At 44.9% G+C, this 26,063-nt stretch overlaps 1 protein-coding gene across 2 annotated transcripts; it reads left to right on the forward strand.

Annotated features, from left to right (window-relative positions):
• The first annotated feature begins 16,359 nt into the window (after positions 1–16,359).
• Positions 16,360–21,656, forward strand: LOC146548367 (uncharacterized). 2 transcript variants are annotated; one of them, XM_085265474.1, is made up of 4 exons: positions 16,360–18,037; positions 19,129–19,189; positions 19,409–19,468; positions 19,876–21,656. In XM_085265474.1, exons 1-4 carry the CDS (start codon positions 18,030–18,032, stop codon positions 20,071–20,073), a joined length of 327 nt encoding a protein of 108 aa, XP_085121600.1. In that variant the 5' UTR covers positions 16,360–18,029; the 3' UTR covers positions 20,074–21,656. The 2 variants fall into 2 exon arrangements, with proteins under 2 accessions (XP_085121600.1, XP_085121601.1); XM_085265475.1 differs by lacking the exon at positions 16,360–18,037 and having other exon boundaries at positions 18,700–19,189; positions 19,971–21,656.
• Positions 21,657–26,063: the final 4,407 nt, after the last annotated feature.

Below are 26,063 nucleotides of genomic sequence, written 5' to 3' on the forward strand. Positions count from 1 at the left end.
GGAGGCACTATACTCTCATTGGTGGAGATACCACGAACACCTCTCTCCGCAATGGCAGAATTAAACAGACTGCTGCGCTACAACAGGCCGGAAAAGGATATTAACACCAATTCCAGTATTCGGAGGGAATCCAAGGTTAAGCGAGAGCATACCTGTAGCTGTCGTATAATCGGCTCTTGCTGATCAGTCCGTCGCAGTACGCCAGCATTTACTGCTGTATCGTACCAGAAGCTCGGGAGGAATTAATCCAACAAGACATCGGCTTAGCTTTATACAGGCTAGCGCCACCCTGCAATCAATGTGCAGGTGGGTTCCCAATTAACCCGATCACCTGATACAAGGAGCGAGTGCAGTGGAAAGAGAGCGAGGGTGGTAGAGCGAGCGAGAGAGAGAGAGAATGAGAGAAGAAAAACAACGGAAGGCGAGTAGCCCATCTGGCTACACCAACAAAGCGTTATGGAAGATGTTCATTGCTTTCTGTCTGCTTATCCTTAAAGGTAGCAGAAGTATGAGATCAGCATTCTCATTTCTGTTTGTCAGTCTCGTTGTCATTTGTATGTATCTTGTGATCCTGTTTGGATGCTTAAACATTCTCCGTTCTTTTCACTGATTTCCTCTTTTTCGCCCCACCTCCCCGTCTTAGCCTCTTAAGGTTTCTTTCCTTCCTGTCAAACAAAGAGATTGTCCTTGAAAACATAATCTTAGTCCTTATTTTAGGAGTCATTGTGGATTATTTTTGGATTATTGTGTGGATCAGATTAGACAATCTCCATGACACCAAATTTGTACTGTGGGACATTAAAACGTTTCACTGTATCACTGAATGAAGTTATAGCAGTTTGACTTCATTAAACGATGTGATACACATAGTGCACTTTGTGCGTTTCATATTGTTTGTGGAAACTTTACACGGAAAATGTGTATTTCACTTGAAGCAACCGTAAGTGATTGTGCATGAGAGAGAGTGGAGATGGCAGTGGGCGTTTTTGAATTTGCACAACATCTCTTGCACAGTGTGAGAGTTCAGAAGAGCCCCCCTCCCTCTCAAACACAGAGATTGGCTTTGGTTAACAGAATTTGTTCAGGAAGAATAAATTGAAACTTTTGATGTGTTAAACATGAAAGGCAACACGTTATTTTTGCCCTGAAATGGACCGTGTGGAGCGTGTTTTTAAAGGAACTGGAATGAGATGATAACCTGCTGTGTGGGGAGCATCAGAAATGTTTTATGCTTATATGTTTGTTACAAATGCGTCCTTTTGATTGCACACATCTGTTGGAGACATTTATTCCGTCTTTTCATTCAGTTCATTTAGTGTTTTATGATGGTGTAGACAACCATAATTAATGATAATATCTAGCTCTAGCTCGTAATGTGGGAAAGCAATAGTTCAGCTCTGCACACACCGTGCTTTTACTGATGATATGACAGGCGGCGCTGCTTTGGTGCTAACACCGTGTCTGTATTTACTGAACTGCGCACAAGGACACAGCAACACAAAGAGATTTGATGATGAATTCTTGGCTCTTAATGAGTGGGAAGACCTTGAAATAGAAATATAATTTGACGGCGTGTGCGCTGCCTACTGACGTCCTCTGCCATCCTGTTTATCTGTTTATCTGTTCCAGCGTCTGTTATGTTATACAAAACACGAAATAAGCAAAACTGGAGTCTTATGACTGATCCCAGAGAGAGACCTCAGAGGCAGGCGAGGGGATAAACAATCACTGCGTTACCTCATAATATGACATAAAAACAGTCATTTATTAAGAGAATAATTACATCTGATTCACTGAGCTTACGACAGTCCTGCATTATAAAGACTCCTTATAAAGTACACATGTACATTTCTAGGACAGCAGTCACATTGCCAGCATGTAGATAGTTCTCAACGCTTCTTATTAAAGGTTTTAAAGAAACATTTACTGTGAATGTAATAATAACCTGTTATAATAATGTTATAATAATAACCCTAATCAGATGTGTCACATCACATCGGGAAATGTGAAGGAATCCATCAGGAAGCTAGCTCCTCTGCCTTCTAATATTCTGAAAAATATTCAGTTTTCGTGGGATAAGAAGCGCTCACAGCACACTGGAGAGATATAATCACAAATTAATGATGTGTTTTTGCAGCAGGTTTGTCAGTTGGTGCATCACTGTAACAACTATACAAGCTGTGTTACTCTGTGTTTGTTGGGGTGAGCCTCTGACTTTCCCTTCAATAAATGGAAAGAGACTGGTATCAGTTTTGATTTTAGTTGTACTGATCACACAAAGACTACGAGTTCTGTTTTGAATCTTGTTAACTCATTATTGTTTTTATCTATAGTTTCTATTGGTGCAGCTTTGCTTCCTTCTGCTTATGACTTTTTCTGATTCCCGTATTGTTGTTACCTCGTAATATGTTAGATGACTTTAGGTTGCTTAAGGTTCCCTTTAGCGTTTCCCTCCAGTCTCCTTGAACTTGAACATGTGCTTATTGCATCAAGTTTGTGTGTCTTGAGTTTGGGTTTCTGTCTCTTTGTTTGTCGTGTTTCCTGTCTTATTTTGATAGTCCTCGTGCCTTGTGTAAGCTTTCCTTCCCCTGTCTCATTATCTCTGATTTTGTTATGCAGTCATCAAAGCAAAGGACGCAGACAAACTCATCAGGAAGGCCCAGTCTGTTGTTGGCACAGAGCTCGAAACCCTGGAGGAGGCGATCAGTGACAGAACGTGGACAAGACTGCTGGTAATCATGGACAATGAGTCCCACCCCCTCCATAACACACGGGACATCTGAAGAGCAGCTTCAGGTTCCTTCAACCTCGCTGTCTAAGGGAACCTTTGACCTAAGCAGGAACTAATCCTCTAGATTGAGGTTGAGTTTATGGAGAAAAGGAGCTGGTCCAAAGTCCTCTTTTCAAATCAAAGTAAATTTTACTTTTCATTTAGAAATCTAGAGTGTGGAGGAGGAGTGACCCTCTGCTGGTGTCTGCCTCTTCATGCTTCTATCTGCTCACTAGCTTTGTGAAGACGCTGATTTCCTTTTCCAGCAGGACCTACGTAGAGCCTCCCCACAGCGCCACGACTGGTACCGAATGCTTTGCTTGACTGTCTAGTCAACTTGCCTGACTTGGACCCCACAGAGAGTCTGTGAAGAGGAGAACAAGAACCAGCGGACCCAGAAACCCCCACAGACTAAAGACAGCTATCAGAGCAGATTTTATTCATATTGAACATTTCATTACATGAAAACTCAATGTGTTTAACACAGAAAAAAGTTTGTCTGAAGCCAATGAAAACAGCAATAACACCTACTGAGTGCAGGCCTGTGTGAATGCAGATGTAACTGATGTCAGGTCAGCAGGCAGCTTGTTGTAAAGAACAGCAGCACAATAAGTGAAAGCAGCCTCCGCTGACTGAGATCCGGTTCTGGGAACAGATCTGAACCTGATGAGCTGAGGGGTCTGACTGGGTTGTAGACAGCGAGCATGTCCGAGGTGTACTGGGGGCCAAACCACTGAGAGCTTTGCTAACTAAAAGAAGAATTTTCAGGGTTATTCTGTGTTACATTCAGTGCTTCAGTGTGGTCAAATGTACCTGTAAAGATTCTGGTTGTGGTATTGTGATTTGGAGACCCTTGCAAATAGAGCGTGGCAATAATCTCACCTACTTGATACGAATGTGTGGATCAATTTCTCAGAGTCAATTTGAGATGGGTCACTAATCGTGCCGAGGCTTTCAGAGAAATGTATGATGAACTGTGTTTGTTTGTGTCTTGTTTCTTTGCCGTCCTAAAAGTTTCGGAGACATCCAACAGTTAATGGCATCATTAGTTTTGACCCCATGATGATCCTCAGGTCATGACGTTAGTAAGAGCTTTTTCTGTGCTCTGATTGGTTCTGAACCCTGATTGATACTTATCATAAGGACTGTGAGTCTTAATGAGTCCAAGTTTTTTTTCTTCACCGGTGGTGTCATTACAAAAGACTGTAGAGAGCTGTTTTCTAAATATTTTCTAAATGGTTTGTGAGACAGTGAGATACAGATTTGAATACTTTGGTGGGAATGAGGTGAAGCAAAGAGATCCAAGACTTTAGAAATGACAGGCGAGAATTGTGATTTCATCAGGATGTGAGGCAGTGCTCGATAAATTACTAGGATATAACATCTAATATTGGAAACTTTGTTTTGGTAGAAAAATGCAAATTCATTATACTTATCTGCTGAAACCAGTTCAGTTAAATAAATCATTTATCAATCGATGAAATAAAAAAGCCGAATTAGGCTTGTTATTGTTGATCAGTTGGGAGGTGCAGAATGGTTTGATTTCATGGTTGTATCAGTAAAGTGCATCTTTTCAAAATTAATTTCTATTTAATTTTTTCTATATTTTCCCTCTCCTGCAGGTTCTTTTTGCTATCTCAGACCTGCACTTATGCAGCCATTCGTGGTTAAGGAGGCCCAGCCATGATCATCAAAATGTACTGGCAGTGCCGCTGTTGGATTAAAGCAATGCACCGTGAATGAGCGCTGACCTCTGTCAGTCTGCATTCAACCCCAATCAATATATCAGTGCTCTGGAAAACCTGAACTGAGTGACCGGAGGACAAACTCATTATTATTTGCATGTAGCCCAGGTGATGGTGTTGGGGTAGGGCATCTGCTTTTGTGCAGAGCTTGAACAACCATGACAGAGAACTGTGCATAGCTTTAGCTTTGCAGCCTTTGGCCATCAGTTTGAACCACAGCAACCCTGGATGAACTGATCCTTATATACATTCACATTGTTTAAGTAGTGGATATCGACACCACTGCAGTATTTCATTTCTTTAATCCAGTTTCAAACACTTGAATGAATAAGTACAGAATTAGAAACTGAAGTAGAAAAGTAGAAATCCAAACATCTAACAAAGCTCTTAGTTAAGTACAATAAATTCCATCATGAGCTGTTTCCTCCACACCAAGTGTTGAGCAGATGGACTGTGAAAAATAGCTGAGAGAGTGTTGAGAACATGTGACGAGGAGGGAAACCAAATGTGCTTTACAATAATACACTACTGAAAAAAGTAGTTGCTTCCTGTAATCCTGTCAAGATGCATATGACGGGGACTTGAAGAAATGCTGTTCAGCACGTTTCCTGATTCTGAGTGTGACATGTTTGATCCAACACAGATCAGGTCCTGTGGGATCAACACAATTATCCAGCACTGAGAAAGAGAGCAGACCTCTGCATGTAGACCCAACACCAGATTAAGTCTTCTAAGGCTGATTTAGACTGCTATGTGAAAATCCCAAACACTGTGGTGTTGGAGGAAGACCGGTTGGAGGATGACTGGTGCCTTTTGTTGTTGTCACACAGTGAGCGATGAGTCCAGAATCTTATTTCAAAGCTGTAGGTCATGAATTAGACCAGACACTTTGAAAAAAGTGTTTGTTTGAATGGATGAATGAGGCAAGTTGTGTAAAGTGCTTTGAGTGCTCAGCCATATAAGAACCAGTCCATTTACCATTTACCAAAAAGGAAGGCTGGTATTTCTTCAGTCTTCACTCTTCCGAAAGGTTGGAAAGACGATTGGCTGCTGACACATTTATAGGATGTGGGCTGCAGAGTGCTGCTAGCTCCTTGCCTGCTAACACTGAGTGGTAGAGCCAGGAGCTAGTGACTGACACCTACATGCATGATCAAGTGTCTGTAATTTTAGTTTTGAACAAAAAGGCGAGTGAGCGCAGGATTTCATATATTTCCTTTTGCTCAACAGAGCAGTTAGGCTTTTATTCTTTCTTTATTCTTTGTGTTGATCCACATTAGTTGTTACCACAGCAACAACTATTCTGCCTGTTGTCCAGAGATAGGCTTTGGTGGGTCAACTAGTTTTCACCTTGGCTTTGTTTTTTGTTTGTTTGAATAACCACCATCCACCCTAGAGTCCTATTTTTGTTTTTGTTTTTTTACGTGGAATCCATTTTTTCTTGGTGGCCAGGCCTTAGTCCATGAAGCCCGGCTGGGCACAGCCCGAAAAAGGGACAGGAGCCCATCTCCCTGCATGCCCACCACCCACAGGAGGCACCGTAGGGGTCGGGTGCAATGTGAGTCGGGCGGCGGCCAGGAGCAGAGGCCCTGGCAGACCGATCCCTGGCTACCAAGACTGGCAATTGGGACATGGAATGTCACCTCTCTGGTGAGGAAGGAGCCTGTGCTACTGCGTGAGGTTGAGAGGTACCGGCTAGATATAGTCGGGCTCATCTCAACGCGTGGCTTGGGCTCTGGAACCAGTCTCCTGAAGAGGAGCTGGACTCTGTCTCAATCTGGAGTTGCCCCTGGTGAGAGGCGTCGGGCTGGGGTGGGTATCTTGGTATCCGCTCGGCTTGCTGCTGGTATGTTGGGGTTTCTCCCAGTGGAGGGTTTGTTCCCTTCGCCTTCGGGTCAGGGAACGGGTCCTGACTGTTGTCTATGCTTATGCGCCGAGGGGCAGTTCAGAGTACTCGGCCTTCTTGGAGTCCCTGGGTGGAGCACTTGAGGGTGCTCCTCCTGGGGACTCTGTTGTCCTACTGGGAGACTTCAACGCTCATGTGGGCAATGACAGTGAGACCTGGAAGGGCATGATTGGGAGGAACGGCCTCCCGGATCTGATCCCGAGCTGTGTTTTGTTATTGGACTTCTGTGCAAACCACAGTTTGGCCATAACGAACACCTTGTTCGAACATAAGAGTGAATATAAGTGCACGTGGCACCAGGACACTCTAGGCCGCAGGTCGATGATCAATTTTGTAATCGTATCACCAGACCTGCGACTATTTGTTCTGGACACTCGGGTAAAGAGAGGGGCTGAGCTGTCAACTGATCACCACCTGGTGGACCTGACAGACCTGGTGCACCTAAACACGTAGTGAGGGGGTGCTGGAAACGTCTAGCAGAGGCCTCAGTCCGCGAGATCTTCAACTCACACCTCCGGCAGGGCTTCAACAGCATTCCAAAGGAAACTGGGGACATTGAGGCCGAATGGACCATGTTCAGCACCGTTGCCGAATTTGCTGCACGGAGCTGCGGCCGCAAGTCAGCTGGTGCCTGTTGTGGTGGTAACCCCCTTACCAAATGGTGGTCACCTGAGTTGAGGGGAGCCACCAAGCTGAAGGAGGAGTCCTACCGGGCTTGGTTAGCCTGTGGGACTTTAGAGGCAGCTGACAGGTACCGACAGGCCAAGCGGAATGCAGCTTCTTATAGAGCTATCTGCAATCCAAAAGTGACCAGTCAAAAGAAGAAGCAGGATGAGGGCAGAGGAACGGGAGGAGGAGAGGAGCTTTTAAGCTCTTAAGTCTAAGAATGTGGACACACAACACAGTGAGACACACAACATAAAAGGACCCCCTGATGATCCTCTAATCGCCTGAGCCAAGGTGGGAAACTGGGTGTGGGTCACAATCAGCCAGAGTTTCGGGTGAGCTCATTGTGAAACCTGGCCCCACCTTATCATGCGAATTCCTGAGGTCAGATTTTCCAGGATGTGAGTGGGCGTTAAGGCGTCTGGGGAGGGATCTCAAAACTGGATTATAGATGGCAGAGCGTTGGTGTCGTAAGCCCCGCCTCTGTTCAAAGATGGTCGCTCACAGTGGACGTAGATGCTTCTTTCACTCCTCTTTCAAACCTCTGTCCAAATCACAACAAAAGTCGCCTCAAGGCGCTTTATATGAATGAATCTCAGTGCTCCATGATAAACAGCGTCCAGCATCTGTAAAGGACTAACAGGAGTCTTGATGCATCTCAATCATCCAGGAAAGTAAATCTCCAAAAAGTTCATTCTGTTCATTTTTACGTAGCGTTTTGTGGGAGAAACGTTTCGTCACTCATGCAAGTGACGTCTTCAGTCTCAGCTCACTGCAGGTTTCCACAAATCTTATAAACAGGACATTTGCATAATGACTGAAACCAGCCCACTGAAGGGACAATGGGCTGGGAGGTCAGCTCCTTAATCTTAATTATGCAAATTCTCATGACCATTGATCAACAACCACTGACAAGAAGGCCCTGAGTAAATGTGGTTATCCCAGCTGGACTTTTGTCAAAGCTGGGAAGGCACCTAAAGAAAGCTCCAGCCGATCCAGGAGAGAAGGACAATCGCCGCCCAAGTGTAAACCTGCAGTGATCCCGTACGTGTCAGGAGTATCAGAACAGCTGAGACACATTTTCTCTAAACACCAGGTCTCTGTGGCTTTTAAACCCCAAAACACGCTGCGCCAAAAACTGGTCCAGCCCAAGGATCGGGTCCCCGACACAAACAGAGTAACACAGTGTACGCTGTTAAGTGCAGGAGGAGTGCCAGGATTTATACATCGAGGAAACCAAACAAGCTCTGGCTGAGAGGATGGACCAACACAGCAGAGCCACCTCGTCAGGCCTGGACTCTGCAGTCTACCTACACCTACAGGCCAGTGGACACTCTTTCAATGATGAGGATGTAACATCCTGGACAGGGAGGAACGCTGGTTTGAGGGCGGAGTCAAGGAGGCCATTTACGTGAAAAGGAAAAGACCATCTCTGAATGGAGGAGGGGCCTAAGGGTACATCTGTCACCATCTTACAATGCTGTGATTGCAGCCATTCCCCAACTCTCTGTGAATCAGAATCAGAATCAGAATACTTTATTCATCCCGAGGGAAATTAGGGACTCATGGTTATTGATCAGTGGTTGTTGATCAATGGTCATGAGAATTTGCATATTAATGATGAAGGAGCTGACCTCCCAGCCCATTGTTGCTTCAGTGGGCTGGTTTCAGTCATTATGCAAATGTCCTGTTTATAAGATTGGAACCTGCAGTCAGCTGAGACTGAAGACGTCACCTGGATGAGTGACGAAACGTTTCTCCCACTGAAAACATCCAGATGAACAGAATCAGTTTTTGGAGACTAACAGGAGTGTTCATATAAATCAGTGGTTCCCAAACTTTTTTTGCTAGGCCCCCCCTTTGTTTCACAAGAAAAATGTTCACGCACCCCACCACCTAAACCCCCCCCCCCCAAGAAAAACAAAAAACAAAAAAACAAAAACAAAAAACCCATCCTCCAACCACCGATATGTTTTCATGTTTTCAAACTCCACTGTGGTTTATTTCACACCTCAAACATTTAGTGAACAATTAAGCAAATACAAGTAACCTGCAATAATGACAGGCAGTATTAAAATAAACCACTAACTCTTTTACGCTGCGTCCGCACCTACACGGGTGTTTTTGACAACGCAGCTGTTTCGTCCACACGGAAACAGCGTTTCGAATCACCGAGAACGGAGATTTTTAAAACTACTTTTTTGCGGACGAGGAATGCAGAGTTCATCACACAACGTCAGAGGTATGCACCTTTTTTCACGTCACGCTGTGGCCACATTATTGTTTACAGGAGATGAATTGCAGAATGATAGAGACAAAATACTGTTAATCTGACTGTCTGCAGGTTTTACACGCAGTTACTGTCCCTCCATTTACAAAGGCAGAGGCGTCACGGTGGGATTATTTTACTGTAGTTGTTTTTTCCTGTGTAATAATATTCAACATTGCATCAATACATTTGTCAAAAAATGTCTCTCTGTGCAAAATAGGTTCAAAAACATAAACAGCTGTGGGATCCTGTTTGTCTGTGATTTGAACCGAGGGAACAAATCGTGGCAGGATCAGCCTGATGTTATTTGTATCCTGCTGTAACTTTACTGTATAAAGAGCAAACATCTCCAACATGTCAGGAGCAGTTAGTCATTACAACAAGTGTTTGACTAAGAAGAACAGTCATGGAGTGTAACAAACTGCTTACGATCAGAAAGATTATTTGAAAACCAGTGAATAGCTTGGTCTGTAGGGAAAGGTCTGTGATATAACAGGTTATGATCTACAGTGTCAAATACTTTTGACAAATGTACAAAATGTGTCACACAGCAGTCCTTGGCATCTAAAGTGCCACGGCACGCTCCCTCTGTTTCTCTCTCTATCTTCCGCTCTCCCTCCCCTCTTCTCTCTCGCCGGGGCGGAGCTCACTGCGGGTTCACGCCCTCGGTCCACGCCCTCGGGAGATGAGACACCTGGGTCTCATTAAGACGATCAGCATTTAAGCCAGGAGGTGTCTGCTGTTCGTCGCTGGATCGTTGAAACTCAAAATCTTCCAACACAGTTAGAACCAGTTCCTGGTTGTCTCTTCCTGAACTGCTTTATTTTTGCCTTATTGTGAAATACAAGTATGTACCATCCAGAAATTGCCCCTTTTTAATAGATTAGCAAGCTAATACTCAGATATTTTCGACATGTAGGTCCCAAATTACAGATCTGGATCAATTCTGATGGTAAGAAAGGCAAGTGAAAATTTCAGGCTTTAAGAGTTTTTGAGATATTCATGGTCAAACATCAGACTTCATTTCACTTCATTACTTAAATCACACTGCTGTTATTGTGTATATATTTATTTATATTTCTTCATACATTCTTATATAGTTCTATATTGTGTATTTTGTTGTACAGTTATTTTATTTTCAACTTTAATTTATATATTTTATCTTATTCTTCCCAGTTAAATTTACCCTTCATTCTAATTTGTGTTGTACAGTTATTTCATTTTTAACCTTAATTTATATTTTATTCCTTCCTAGTTAAATTTACCCTTTTTAATTTTTCATATTTATTTCCTATCTTATTCATAGCCTTTTCCTTTTTTGTTTTCTTTAGGTCACGAGCAGTTGTCCAAGCATTTCACTACATATCGTACTGTGTATGACTGTGTACGTGACAAATAAAAATTTGAATTTGAATTTGAATTTGAATTTGAATTTGACTTCAGTGTGTGAAGCAAAGGCCTAGAACTGGGTCAGGGGACCAGTTTTAAATATTTGATTTATAAAGCTAAAATTTCAGAGCAATATTTTGAAGCTTTGACAAAGTTTCATTTTGGATAATCAGAAATGTTCGAGCAGGAGGCCTGTGGTGACCCACCTGTGTTTCCTCTAAAGCGTGTTCGGACCGAAAGAGTCCCCAAGCATCCTGGGTACTTTTTAAAGGTTCCAGGCAGCAAACACCAAGTAAGCATCAGTTTCAGAGTATAAGCTGTAAGGCATTGATTTAATGTTAATACAGATGATCAGATAAGCTGTGTATTTAGTTCATTAATCTATAATCCCAGACAAAAGGCTGCCAAATAATCATCAGGCTCCTGCTTGAACCGTGTCTCACCACTGGGCTACACTGTTTTGTTTTGTGTTCATCAGTGTTGGACTGCTCCTCATCTCTGCTGCAAGCCTCCTATTTTAATCCAGCCTCCCGAGGCCAGGTCTGTCCAACGAAACCAGCTTTCTGTGATGTTCTTCAGGAACTTCTCCAGAAACTGGAATGTTATATTCTTAGAATTCCAAAGTAAAGATCCAAAGATCTACTTTGGCTCACAAGGGCTGCATCCTGATATTGTACCTTCAAATCTTGAAGAAATACTACAATTATGCAGCGATTACTGCTCGGACACATACATACCTGCCCTTAAAAAGCCACACATAGTTACTAAAGGTCAGCTCTAAGTTTAATTCAGTTTTATTTATATAGCACAAAGTCACAATGTCAGTTGCCTCCAGGTCCCTAATTTCCTTCGGGATTAATAAAGTATTCTGATTTATATTGTATAAGGCGCGTAAAACCATTAAAAGCAGAGAAACTCGACTGCAAAGACTGAAGTCTGTGTGTGCAGACTGAGAGAGCCGGGCCTCTGAATGAACACTTTCAACCTTTGCATCTTCAGCCAAATGAAATCATGAAGAGCCGGTCCAAATGCCAGCACACAGCATCCATCTAACTAGTCTGAATGTGTCTCCCGTCATCTCTGAAGTCAGCAACTGCATGCAGATAGAAACGGGATGAAATCCAAAGAAGCATTGGCATGTTCAGAGAAAACAAACTATTGTGAAGGTTTGCTTTATTTCTGAATCAAAAGAAAGCTGTTTCATGTTTATTAGAATCTTGCCTTTCTGTGTAACAGAAAACCCCGAGGGCCAAGAGTTTTGATCAAGTCTCTTTCATCTTTTTTGTTTTTGTGTTACTGCACTGCTGTATTGACTCGTGTGCACATACATCTGCATCTCCCTGTTGCCACATTCACGCTCTGACCTAATTCTGCTGTCAGTATATGGGAGCGCTTCCAAACTGCTGCAGGCTGCGGATGCCTTTCATGGTTCTGACCTGGAGAGCGAGTGTGTGTGTGGATGTGTGTAGAGACGGAGGTGAACATTCAGCAATGAAGAGGACAAAAACAGTATGACAGTATTACCCTGGAAATACACACATGCCCTCATGAAATACACATATACATACAGTGGGGCAAAAAAGTATTTAGTCAGCCACCGATTGTCCCAGGTTAGGTTCGTGTCTTTGTGCAGTCCTCGCCACCCTTGTTTCTGTTTATATTTCACCCTTTGTAAACAAACACTCACCTGCATCTAGCCGTTTCCTGCATCTTGGGTCCTCATTTAACTCCACCACACGTCTGCTGCCCCAGCCATGACAAAAAGTCTCTCATCTCATTGTTGATCATATAATTATTTACACTACCAGTCAAAAGTTTGGACACATCTTCTGATTTAATGGTTCTTCTTCATTTTTTACGACCTTCCACATTGTAGAGTCAGCGCTGCAACATAACTGAGCACGGCACATTAAAAATGCATACTTTATACGTATTTACATATATTTATGTATACGTATATATATATTTATCTGTACAGTGAACTTGAGATGACCACCAACACTGGCATACACATTCACAGTGTGTATCAGTGTCAATATTTACCAATAAACTTAAACAATGAGTTTTAATCAAAGAATCATGTGAGGCAGAGATATTTGTAAGGAGAAAGGATTTCTTCATGTTTTGAGGAAGTGCTGAAGACTGAAGTGACACAACTTCAACTTTATGAATGACACTGATTGATTTTATTATTTTGATATGATGTTGCATTTATTAATGATGGCTGCTGCTCCTGTCTCTTCCATCAGGTGAAGAATGCTGCTCATGCTCGTCCGGCAGGTCCTGCTACTCCTGTCGCATCTCCAGCCGCTCCTGCTCCTCCTTCAGTTCCTGTTGCTCCTGCAGGGACAGGAAAAACGCGTGGGAGCAGCGCCCTCTCGCTAATGTGCGAAAGGGCGCTGCTCCCACATAAAATCTGGGCGCACAAGATTACCCGCTCTGAGCCCTTCCTGCAAGAGTGCGCAACGCCCACGCCACCACACAATCCAGTCCACCTCTCACACACGCACCAGATTACACCACTCGGAGCTCCTCCTGCACGCACACGAGAGTTGGCCACACCCAGCCACCACTCAATCTGGGGCATCTCTCGCACGTGCACTGAGGAAAGGTCCATAACCTGGTCGGGAGGGGGTATTCAGGAGGTTCAACGCTGGAACATTGAACACTCCAACCTCCTCCTGCACGCACACAAGAGTTGGCCACACCCAGCCACCACTCAATCCGGGCCACCTCTCGCATGCGCACCAGATTACACCACTCCGAGCTCCTCCTGCACGTGTGCGAGAGGGGGCCACACCCAGCCACCACTCAATCCGGGCCACCTCTCACACGTGCACTTAGGAAAGGTCCATAACCTGGTCCGGGAGGAGGGATTCAGGAGGTTCAACGTTCTACAGATGAACCTCACACTCTGAGCTACTCCTACACACCTCTTGCACATGCACAAGATTACGCCACTCGGAGCTCGTCCTGCAAGATGGCGCCACAACCAGCCACCACTCAATCTGGGCTCATCTCACAAACCCACTGAGGAACGATCCATAACCTGGTCCGGAAGTGGGGGGGAGGAGGCTCAACGTTCCAGCGTTGAACCTCACACTCCTGCACGTGCGCAAGAGAGTGTCACACTGGACAAACTCTTGCACTCGCAACAAGATTACACCCTTCCAAGCCCCTCCTACACGCGCACGAGAGGGGGCCACACCCAGCCACCACTCAATCCGGGCCACCTCTCGCACGCGCACCAGATTATGTCACTCTGAGCTACTCCTGCACAAGATTACCCACTCTGTGCCCTTCCTGCAAGAGTGCGCAACGCCCACGCCACCACGCAATCCAGTCCACCTCTCAAACACGCACCAGATTACACCACTCGGAGCTCCTCCTGCACGCACACGAGAGTTGGCCACACCCAGCCACCACTCAATCTGGGGCATCTCTCGCACGTGCACTGAGGAAAGGTCCATAACCTGGTCGGGAGGGGGTATTCAGGAGGTTCAACGCTGGAACATTGAACACTCCAACCTCCTCCTGCACGCACACAAGAGTTGGCCACACCCAGCCACCACTCAATCCGTGCCACCTCTCGCATGCGCACCAGATTACACCACTCCGAGCTCCTCCTGCACGTGTGCGAGAGGGGGCCACACCCAGCCACCACTCAATCCGGGCCACCTCTCACACATGCACTTAGGAAAGGTCCATAACCTGGTCCGGGAGGAGGGATTCAGGAGGTTCAACGTTCTACAGATGAACCTCACACTCTGAGCTACTCCTACACACCTCTTGCACATGCACAAGATTACGCCACTCGGAGCTCATCCTGCAAGATGGCGCCACAACCAGCCACCACTCAATCTGGGCTCATCTCACAAACCCACTGAGGAACGATCCATAACCTGGTCCGGAAGTGGGGGGGAGGAGGCTCAACGTTCCAGTGTTGAACCTCACACTCCTGCACGTGCGCAAGAGAGTGTCACACTGGACAAACTCTTGCACTCGCAACAAGATTACACCCTTCCAAGCCCCTCCTACACGCGCACGAGAGGGGGCCACACCCAGCCACCACTCAATCCGGGCCACCTCTCACACATGCACTTAGGAAAGGTCCATAACCTGGTCCGGGAGGAGGGATTCAGGAGGTTCAACGTTCTACAGATGAACCTCACACTCTGAGCTACTCCTACACACCTCTTGCACATGCACAAGATTACGCCACTCGGAGCTCATCCTGCAAGATGGCGCCACAACCAGCCACCACTCAATCTGGGCTCATCTCACAAACCCACTGAGGAACGATCCATAACCTGGTCCGGAAGTGGGGGGGAGGAGGCTCAACGTTCCAGCGTTGAACCTCACACTCCTGCACGTGCGCAAGAGAGTGTCACACTGGACAAACTCTTGCACTCGCAACAAGATTACACCCTTCCAAGCCCCTCCTACACGCGCACGAGAGGGGGCCACACCCAGCCACCACTCAATCCGGGCCACCTCTCGCACGCGCACCAGATTATGTCACTCTGAGCTACTCCTGCACAAGATTACCCACTCTGTGCCCTTCCTGCAAGAGTGCGCAACGCCCACGCCACCACGCAATCCAGTCCACCTCTCAAACACGCACCAGATTACACCACTCGGAGCTCCTCCTGCACGCACACGAGAGTTGGCCACACCCAGCCACCACTCAATCTGGGGCATCTCTCGCACGTGCACTGAGGAAAGGTCCATAACCTGGTCGGGAGGGGGTATTCAGGAGGTTCAACGCTGGAACATTGAACACTCCAACCTCCTCCTGCACGCACACAAGAGTTGGCCACACCCAGCCACCACTCAATCCGTGCCACCTCTCGCATGCGCACCAGATTACACCACTCCGAGCTCCTCCTGCACGTGTGCGAGAGGGGGCCACACCCAGCCACCACTCAATCTGGGGCATCTCTCGCACGTGCACTGAGGAAAGGTCCATAACCTGGTCGGGAGGGGGTATTCAGGAGGTTCAACGCTGGAACATTGAACACTCCAACCTCCTCCTGCACGCACACAAGAGTTGGCCACACCCAGCCACCACTCAATCCGTGCCACCTCTCGCATGCGCACCAGATTACACCACTCCGAGCTCCTCCTGCACGTGTGCGAGAGGGGGCCACACCCAGCCACCACTCAATCCGGGCCACCTCTCACACGTGCACTTAGGAAAGGTCCATAACCTGGTCCGGGAGGAGGGATTCAGGAGGTTCAACGTTCTACAGATGAACCTCACACTCTGAGCTACTCCTACACACCTCTTGCACATGCACAAGATTACGCCACAACCAGCCACCACTCAATCTGGGCCACCTCTCACAAACCCACTGAGGAACGATCCATAACCTGGTCCGGAAGTGGGGGGGAGGAGGCTCAACGTTCCAGCGTTGAACCTCACACTCCTGCACGTGCGCAAGAGAGTGTCACACTGGACAAACTCTTGCACTCGCAACAAGATTACACCCTTCCAAGCCCCTCCTACACGCGCACGAGAGGGGGCCACACCCAGCCACCACTCAATCCGGGCCACCTCTCGCACGCGCACCAGATTATGTCACTCCGAGCTACTCCTGCACGCGCACAGGATCACACCACACCCACGCCACAAAAACACTCCGGTCCCCTCCACACTGAGTTTAGAAAAGTTCAACATTAACGTGGACACTGCATGTCCCCTTAACATTTCCACTTTAGCAAATGTCACCTGCTGAGCGGTCCTTACTGCACTCTTCAAAAGGTTTCAATCTATTAATAATATGACAACATTCATTTGAACAAAACACATTCTAATTAAAATAATCGACCTGATTTATGGCACAAATCTCACTTTTTTTTTTAGGAAAGAGAAGCACACACACACACACACACACACACACACACACACACACACACACACACACACACACACACACACACATAGTTTCTGTAGCCAAACAAAAGATAACAGATCCTAAGATACAAACATTTTCATTCCTCTTAGATTTTAGCAGTTACTCAGAGTCTAGCGGTAGGCAGGAAAATGAACACAAACATGATTTGTCTAAGAACAGGCTGTAAGATAGTACTTGCTTGGTTATATCACACTAAAGAAATTACAAAATGTGAGCACCCATGTACATGCATGCAGCGAATATCAAATTCTACTCTTTAAAGCATTTATGCAGCAAGAAGGTACCTTTGAACAGCGGTCTCCAACCTTTTTTGCACCACGGACCGGTTTATGCCCGACAATATTTTCACGGACCAGTGTCTCAGATAAATACAACAAAATAAAACTAGTATCAGTATCGAAAAAAAGAAGATTTATTCATAACACATGTGAAAAGACCCAGGAAAACCGAGTTAACAATAAAAACGATAACAAAATAACGCTTAAAACCGATAAAAACCCTGAAAACCAGACATTTCACACCTGAGCCTCAACTCTCGCGGCCGGTACCAAACGACTCACGGACCGCTACCGGTCCGAGGCCCGGGGGTTGGGGACCCCTGCCTTAGAACAGCCAGTCCGTGAAAATATTGTCGGGCATAAACCGGTCCGTGGTTTGGGGACCGCTGCCTTATGCTGGGCTCACACTGTGCGATTTTTGGCCCATTTTGAGCCGATTTTTGAGTCGTGCGACCGTTTTGGCGATCGGCCCGATTTTGGCCTTCATCGTGCGTCATGCATCGTATAGTATACGTGGGGTAACGAGACGCGATTAACCCCTCACGACCAGCTCCCGATCATCAATCGCTTGGTCGTGAGCGACCCTCGCGACCGTCGTGAGGGTGTCACCGCAGTTTGTCACACTGCGCACGCGCAAACACAAATGTCAGCGAAAAAGACGGAGCAGCAGTGCAGCGTGTGATCTGGACACAAGCGATGGAGGAACAACTTGTAGAACTTTGGAAAGCTCATCCGAGCCTTTTCGATGTGGCCTCACAAAATGATCACGACCACAACAACCGTGAAAATAGTTGGATCTACACTGCTGCTCAATCACAGCTGATCAATGTTTTTCATTAGCAATTTAGCAAAGTTGATGGTGGTGGTGTGTCTGTGTGAGTGAAAGACAGAGAGAGCGAGCGACAGAATTTCTGTTATAACCTTCATTTTATGGACGCACAGTGTGAGCACTCAGGTCGCATCAGAGCATCGGGCGGTATAGTGTGAGACCCTGCATCGTGACCTATGACCCCTGCGAGTCAACCGTACAGTTTGAGCAGGAGCTGAAAAAATCGCACAGTGTCTGCCCAGCATTAGAAGACCAACACATGTACAGGTCCCTCCACACTGTGTTTAGAAAAGTTGAACATAAACGTGGACACTGCATGTCCCCTTAATAATTCCACTTTAGCAAATGTCACTTGTCGAGCGGTCCTTACCTTAAAAAATAATCTCTTTTTCTTTCCTCTCCTCTCTTTTTCTCCTCTGTAATCCAAAGTGCATGTACCAGCTCTGCCAGCATTTTTCAAAATGTGTTTTTTCCATAAATGCTATGACAACATTCATTTGAACAGAACGCATCTGACGCATTTGCTAAGCTCCACCCCCGGCTACTGTTGAGCAGTACCTGGTTACCTGGTTTCTATATTTCTCGATGTAGCACAGTGTCTTGTTAATTTATTAGGTTGAGTCGTTTAAAAGAACATGTCACAAACTTGTATTGATTCACAAATACACCACCTAATCATATGTGATAAGTTGGGACTAAATTTAAGTTGTGTAATGGTCAAGCAACTTGATAGCACAGTGTAATTGTGCGAAATTAATCAAAGCACCCCCAAAGATTTCTTACTTTTTTGAGAATATTTGCTGTTTGTGTGACACACTACTAAAAATATAAAAAGCATACAGTACTGTACTTGTTTGAGGCGTAATATTTTAACAACAAAAGTATAGATAACCCCCCCTCCCAAAATGGTTTGTTCCAGCTCTCCCCTACTCTGACTCTAGCGCTCTGGCTGCCAGAGCGATGGTGGCTGAGACGCAGCGGTGCAGAGGTGTAAGTGCCTGGCTTAAAACAGGGCATGTTAGCTGCATTTAACCTTCAGTTACTCTTTCTACAGTTAGGTAGGAGTCAGACCATGTTTCTTTTTAGCTGAAAAGCATTACACCAGGTAACCTGCAGTGTTGAAAACGTGTTTTCCGACGATGTTTGCTGCCCTACAATCCGTCCTACTCTGTAGTAAATTCAGCGACATTTGACCCGTCCTGTTGCTCCCATTGAAATGTATACAGCCTATTTAAAATCTAAAACTTTAGATTGTCCGCAGCCTGCTGTTGTTACCACTGTCCTGTTTGAAATGGATGCTAACTGACTGAATGCCCATTAACCTTATAACTGTTGTGTGCGTGTGTGTTTGTGTACAGAGAGACAGCCAGGTTCATAATGGATATAAGGACGTTTTTTCAAAAAAAGGAGCCACATCAGGTAAAAGTGTAAGATCAAATGATCCGTCAATCAAGAATAATGTTGGATCAGTGTATCAATGTTTATATCTTTTATTAGATGTTCATGTGGTTTGGTTATTTGCCTTTTGGTTGAAAGTACACTGAGAGGACTTTTTGTTAGTGATCTTAACAGAATTTTTTTCATATTAATGTAATTTTTCATCTCATTGCATACAATCTATTTGTGTATGATTGTCAGTGCAAAGGGAGCGAGGAAAGAGGGAACGTGAGGAGAAAGTACAAGGTCAGGAAGAAGCAGGTAAGAAAACAGACAGGGAGCAGTGACGGGCACAACAGAAACTGTTAAACTGACAAAGAGAAATACATACATGCAAATGCATACATATATGTCCAACCAGAGCATGTTGGTTGATGTTTAAGTGATTGCCTTCTTGTCTTTGGTGTGTAGTGGTACATTTCTCATGACATGCCATCTCTTTCTCATGTATTCACGTCATCCTCTTAAACGAAAGATTTAAGTAAAATTCATATACAGAAAATGTGTGAAAAAACAGTTTATTTTTTGATATATATTGGTTATGCATTGATCAAAAAAATAGTTGATGTGTAATGTTATCACAGGTACCTGCAGCCCAAATGAGAACATCATTATACACATAATTTAATCACATCTCCCTGTCCTCCACTCTCCCCACCTTCACCCAGTATGTTACCTGCTACACCAGAGACAATAAAACATTGGACTTATTGTATGCCAACACCAAGGAGGCATACAGCTCATCACCTCTCCCTCCCCACAGGGAACTGTGCTGGCACCGTTCCTCTTCACCCTCTACACTGCAGACTTCTCCATCAACTCCCCACGCTGCCACCTACAGAAGTTCTCTGACGACTCTGCCATAGTCGCCTCATCACAGGTGAGGACGACTCCGAGTACAGACGGTGGACTCTGGACTTTGTAGACTGGTGTCAGCAGAACCACCTGCTGATAAACGCCGGGAAAACCAAGGAGTTGGTGGTGGACTTCCGGAGACGCAGACCCACCACACTGACAGCGGTGAACATCCAGGGAGTGGACATTGAGATAGTGGACTCTTATAGGTACCTGGGTGTTCACCTGAATAATAAACTGGACTGGAGCCACAACACTGATGCTCTTTACAGGAAGGGTCAGAGCAGACTCCACCTGCTGAGGCGGCTGAGGTCATTTGGAGTCCAGGGAGCGCTTTTAAAGACCTTCTATGACTCTGTGGTGGCATCTGTCATTTTTTACAGTGTGGTATGTTGGAGCAGCAGTTTATCAGCAGCTGAGACGAAGAGGTTGGATAAACTCATCAGGAAGGCCAGCTCTGTTCTGGGATGCACCCTGGACCCAGTGCAGGTGGTGGGAGACAGAAGGACTGTGGCCAAAATAACATCTCTGATGGACAGAGTCTCCCACCCCATGCATGTAAATGCTGCTGAACTGCAGAGCTGCTTCAGTGACAGACTGCTGCATCCTCGATGCATGAAGGAGCGTTTCTGCAGGTCCTTCCTCCCTGCAGCTGTCAGACTGTACAACCAGAACTGCTCCCAGCAAACATACAGTGGGGCAAAAAAGTATTTAGTCAGCCACCGATTGTGCAAGTTCCCCCACTTAAAATGATGACAGAGGTCAGTAATTTGCACCAGAGGTACACTTCAACTGTGAGAGACAGAATGTGAAAGAAAAATCCATGAATCCACATGGTAGGATTTGTAAAGAATTTATTGGTAAATGAAACACACGTGAGCCTTCTGCCGATATGCAGTGTTTCACATGGTTACAGCTGCTGCTGAAATTCTTCATCGCTCACTAGCTTCTCTGTAAAATGGTGTGTTTAGACACTAGAGCCAAAATCTGGATAATCGCCCATATTATGCTGATTGTGTTATTTTTCTGCTTGTGTGACTCTTTCATGTTGTAATGAATCACATTTAACTGGGGAAATACTAGATTTCTCTAAACCCTGACACAATCTCTGGACCAAGCCAGCTAATAAAAAACCCAAGGGAGGCTGGCAGAGCATCCCTGTATCCTATTCACGTCTTTGTATTTGTTCTCATGCTTTCCTCTTTCAGACATTCAGTTTGGGAGCTTCTTTTTCATTGTATTCTTGTTGTTTTCATGTTTCATGATGATTTTTCTTTTTAATTTTGCTTCTTCCTTGGTTTGCTTAAAGCTTGCTTGGTATCATATCTGATATTCTTGTTGACTTTGTACGGCTATAAAATTCCAAATGAAATTGGGAGTATTTAAAGTAAAATTTTCTATGCTCGGCGTCTTTTATGAAATGAAGGTGTAAATGATGTATTTCACATTTTCTGTCACAGCCCTCTGTGTCTTTGGTCCATCCTGAGGTCTCTGCCATCAAACAGATGAATTCTCTGCACCGTTCAACATGGATTGTTTAACTGGTATTCAAATAGCTAGCGAGTAGTGTCAACAAAGGGACACTGTGGATCAGTGTGAGTCTTACAAACTCTCCTGATCTCTGCCTGGTGACAGTGGCATGAGGTGAGGTCCGGAACAAGAAGTAGTCAGGTAAATGGAGAGCTTTGCCTCGAGCCCCCAAAGCCATGTGATCATGTGTTATGATAAATAATTAGGGTAGTATTGTGCTTACATTTTTTTGCATATGTAGTTTTCTTTCCAGACCTATTACAAGTCAGATGCTTGAACAGAAAAACATTTACCAACTGAAGGAAACGGTTTCCAGGGCCTAATCCGTGGATCGGCTTCCTCCGAGGCGTGGACGTCTATCAGCAGAGAAAGTCCCTTAGTCTGTAACACAGTCAAATATATTCTCAAGTAATATTCAAGCATGCCATTCAGCGTGTTAGTACGAGCTCGGGAGCAGCTTGGGAGAACAAGAAAACAGAGACTGCTTCAGGTTGTCTTCCCAAATTGACTCAACTTTATTCACAAGTACAACAGTTTATATAGAGGGAAAAATTCATGAGACAGCAGATTATCAGTTTAAACCAGTACAGACCAAGATAAGGGAGCGTCTTCCTGCCCTTGGGTGAAGAAGCATCCTTTGTATAGTTTATCAGTTCAGCTACAATTGTGATTATCTCAGCGACATATTTTCAAGGCACGAAATAAAGAGTTCTTTCATTAGTGAATTCTGAAACAAACCATTTGGCCTTCAACAGGCGTCTAAAAGATTTAGAAACTAATGTAGCTGAGGGAGTGATCTCTGTGGTATTTCAACCTTGTACCAGCCTGTGATTCTCACACATCAATTCTTGGGTCAAAGAGAAAAATAACTAAAACAAAGGGGCCTTATTGAATGACAGAGTTTTCCTGTATAATGTCACTATAAAACAATATCCAGTAAATGCTCCCATGGTACTAAAATACCTAACACCAACCATCTGAGCGGTGCTTTGTAAAAACAGTTTATACATCACATTAGATGCAGAGATCTATTATTATCTTTTGGATAATCAGATTTCTTCTATGTGAAATTATTAGTTTGTTATAAGCATTCAAAGATGAACTGAAGGTTGCAGAGCCATGTCCTGCTTCAGCTTTGCATTCATTTAGTTAAAGATGTTCATTTGTTTGGACCTTGCCAATATGCTTTCTATTCATGTTCATACTCTGTATTATATATTGTGGTACTTTATGTCCTAATGCCAGTGACGCAGTATTAGTTCAAAGGGCTTTGCCATAACTGGATCGTATCAGCATGCATTTGATGCCTCTCAGTTCCTTAGGTGTTTAGTAGACAGCCTGCAGGAGGATGGTGCGCTGTGTTCTCCACCCTTTGTGTAGGAGGCTGACAATGAAACAGTCTTTGAAGAGAATAAAAATTCTTTAATGCATCAGATAGCACAGACAAGAGGGGAGTGTTTTTAAGAGCTTTGCACAGTGGGGGCTGCAGAAACCTGCAGGGATGTGAATTGACTGTTCATGACGATGTTTAATTGCTGGGTTTTGAGGCAGATCAATAATGGTGTAGTCAAGTGCTGATGGTTTATTATCTTCACTGCAAGCTACAAGATGGTCCACCTGGCCACAAAGCACTGCTTCAAGAAAGAGATGTACATGTGCACAGGCAACAGTGAACAAAACTATCCGCACGCACACTTTCTGCATATGCAGAAACGTTACTATTCCTCGTGTTAGATAAAATTCAAGATACTTTAAAACACAAACAAGTTAAATGTGTGGAGGTTGTTTAACTTAGTGAATCCTCAGAATATTAAGTGAATGTTATTTTACTAGCTTTTTGCACAATGGCAAGGTATGCCACATGGGTCAGAGATCTTAGTCTTTGAATTCAGATGTTTTCAGTCCTAATGCCACAGTTGTATAAAATCAGGCACTTAGCCACGCCTCCTCCCTTTACGGACATTCGTTTGAATGGGTCAGTATTTCCCAAATGTTTGAATGCGGGAGTGTAATGAGATGCCATTATTGCAACTAGTCAGGTTATGAATTTGCACACCTAAATATCCCACGATCAACAGTAAATGGTTTCACTGCATATTGGGAGAGTTAAAGAATCAAAGAAACTCAGACAGCCTGAGTTGGGGGGTGGCTGTGGCTCAGGTGGTAACCCCAAGTTGCCCTTCGATGCATCTATCAGACTGTGTTTATTAGTTTGCACTTGAGAAGAAGTGCATGTGTGAATGAGTCACATTGTATAGAGCGCTTTGAAGTACTCCAGGAGAGTAGAAAAGTGCTATATAAGAATCAGTCCATTTACACAGTGGCAGACCAAGTAACGTTACAGAATTAGGTCACTGATTTGTGCACGTGTTAAGGTGCACAGTGCGTAAATGTTGCCAACTGCAGAGCTCCAAACCTACTGTGGCACTGACATCTGTGTGCCAGCAGCTGCAGGGTTTCCATGTCCACATAGTGTAGATGCAGTGATCAGAGTTTTTGTAGGCTGAGTTTCTTGTGGGCTGTACAGGTGTCGTACTGGTAAATAGGATAGTCAAAGTCAAAGTCAACTTTATTTGTCGATTCTGCCACATGTACAGGACATACAGAGAATAGAAATTGCGTTACTCTCAATCCCTAGATAAATAGCAAATGAACATTTAAATATATTTAAATATAAAAGTGATTAAAAATGCAAGTAAAATAATTAAAAAGTAAAAATTTAAATAAATACAATTTTACATATAACAAGAAAGCTATACAATATACAATATAATGGGTAAGTGACATTGATAGTGATTATTTGGAGGGATCAGACTTGACTCATAGCTCCCCCTCTTCAGTTAGTCGTGCTGTGACAGAGCTTTGGCTCCTCACTGTTTGGCTCCTCTTAGACGTAAGGTTCAAAACAAAGTTGTTGGCTAACTTTAATCTTGTAATGAAAAATAATTCTATCCTGGTTGATCTTCCCACATCCATAGAGCACAAAGGCTCACTGAACAGGGCCATCTCACCCACAGGCATAATGAAGAGGTGGCCAGGAAAGCTGCAGCCACTAAATAGCTCCAGGCAGTCAGGCAAGTCTGGACAACTCAGCTGAATGGGAAGAACAAGATCCAGGCAGTTAACACCTATGCCCTGTCTGCGATCAGATCCCATGCAGGGATAATAACCTGGCCAAAGGAGGAGATAGAAGAACATCAGATATCTCTGTCCAGAAGAGCGCAGTCGTAGGAACAGCTAAGATACTGCGCAGGAAGCTCAAACTCCCACACCTCTGGTAGAGGACCTCAGCTTGAAGGTTAAAGACTGCCTGCAGGGGCCAGAGGGTAATTTTACATATACCAATCAAAAGTTTTAGAACACCTCAATTTTTCCAGTTTTTATTGAAAATTATTCAGTTTAATGTCTCATTGAACTCTGAAAGGAAAGCATAGTACAAATAAGAAAGCAGAATTCATGGAATCCGTTTATAGACCAGAATGTATTCTAACCTTTGACTCATCAGGAGCCCCCTTTGACAGATATAACAGCTGAACACAGCCGTGGCTTCTTTCTACAATAGAAATCAAATATTGTCCCATATCTGTTGCAGAAGTTCCCATAAATGTGGACCTTGTAGGTTGCTTTGCTCTTCTGTCCAGTTGAAACCAGCTCGATGGGGTTTCAGTCTGGAGGCTGTGCTGGACTCCATGTTTTCAAGTTCACCATCTTGTTCTTTTTCCTGAGGTAGTTCTGGCACAGCTTGGACTGATGTTTTGGGTCATCGTGCTGTAGGATGAACCCCTGACCAACTAGCCTCATACCAGAGGGTCCTGCACGGTGCTGCATGAATGCTGTGGTAGCTGTTTTGGTTCAAGGAGCCTCTCACTCTGTACAAGTACCCCTGAGCAAGGTACCGTCCCTACACACTGCTCCCCGGGCGCTGCATTGGTGGCTGCCCACTGCTTCACTGGGTGAATGGGTTAAATGCAGAGGAACTATTTCCCTATGGGGACTAACACATACACACCCAGCTGTATAGAAACTCCGTCATGCTAGCTAGCACGCAGTACGAAAAAGTCAGCACAACGAAAATAAACTCCACCTACACTTGGTTCATATCTGACCCAGAGAGACTGCAGGTCATAACTTCTTACCTGAAGTTCAGTTCACACTCGGACCGGCGGCCGCCTCGGGCCTCTCCTCCTGCGTCCCTTTTCCTTCATCCACCTGCTGGCCTCCACCACTTGCTGATGTTACTGAATCTGTGGAAGCTCCGCGATGCCACCACACGAAGTAACGAGTAACGAGCCTCTCTAAATCCCAGTAACGAGTAACGCGTTCCTGGTTTTGGCATAATAACTAGTTACCGTGCTCGTTACCACAATAATAACGTAGTTACTGTAACGCGTTACTTAATAACGTGTTACGGGGTACAGGTGTGTCACTGCGGTTCAGGGGAGGCATTCCTCCTCTGTCCCCTCTTGGCCAC

The sequence above is a fragment of the Mchenga conophoros genome, linkage group LG23 (genome assembly GCF_057382185.1).
Source record: "Mchenga conophoros isolate Kocher_MC1m ecotype Shallow Benthic linkage group LG23, M_conophoros_male_GT1.1, whole genome shotgun sequence".
Taxonomy (NCBI): domain Eukaryota; kingdom Metazoa; phylum Chordata; class Actinopteri; order Cichliformes; family Cichlidae; genus Mchenga; species Mchenga conophoros.

Coding starts and splice junctions, on each gene's coding strand:
- LOC146548367 (XM_085265474.1), top strand. Junction 19,190..19,408: donor AAAAAAAGGAGCCACATCAG/GTAAAAGTGTAA, acceptor TATGATTGTCAG/TGCAAAGGGAGCGAGGAAAG. Junction 19,469..19,875: donor ACAAGGTCAGGAAGAAGCAG/GTAAGAAAACAG, acceptor ACCTTCACCCAG/TATGTTACCTGCTACACCAG.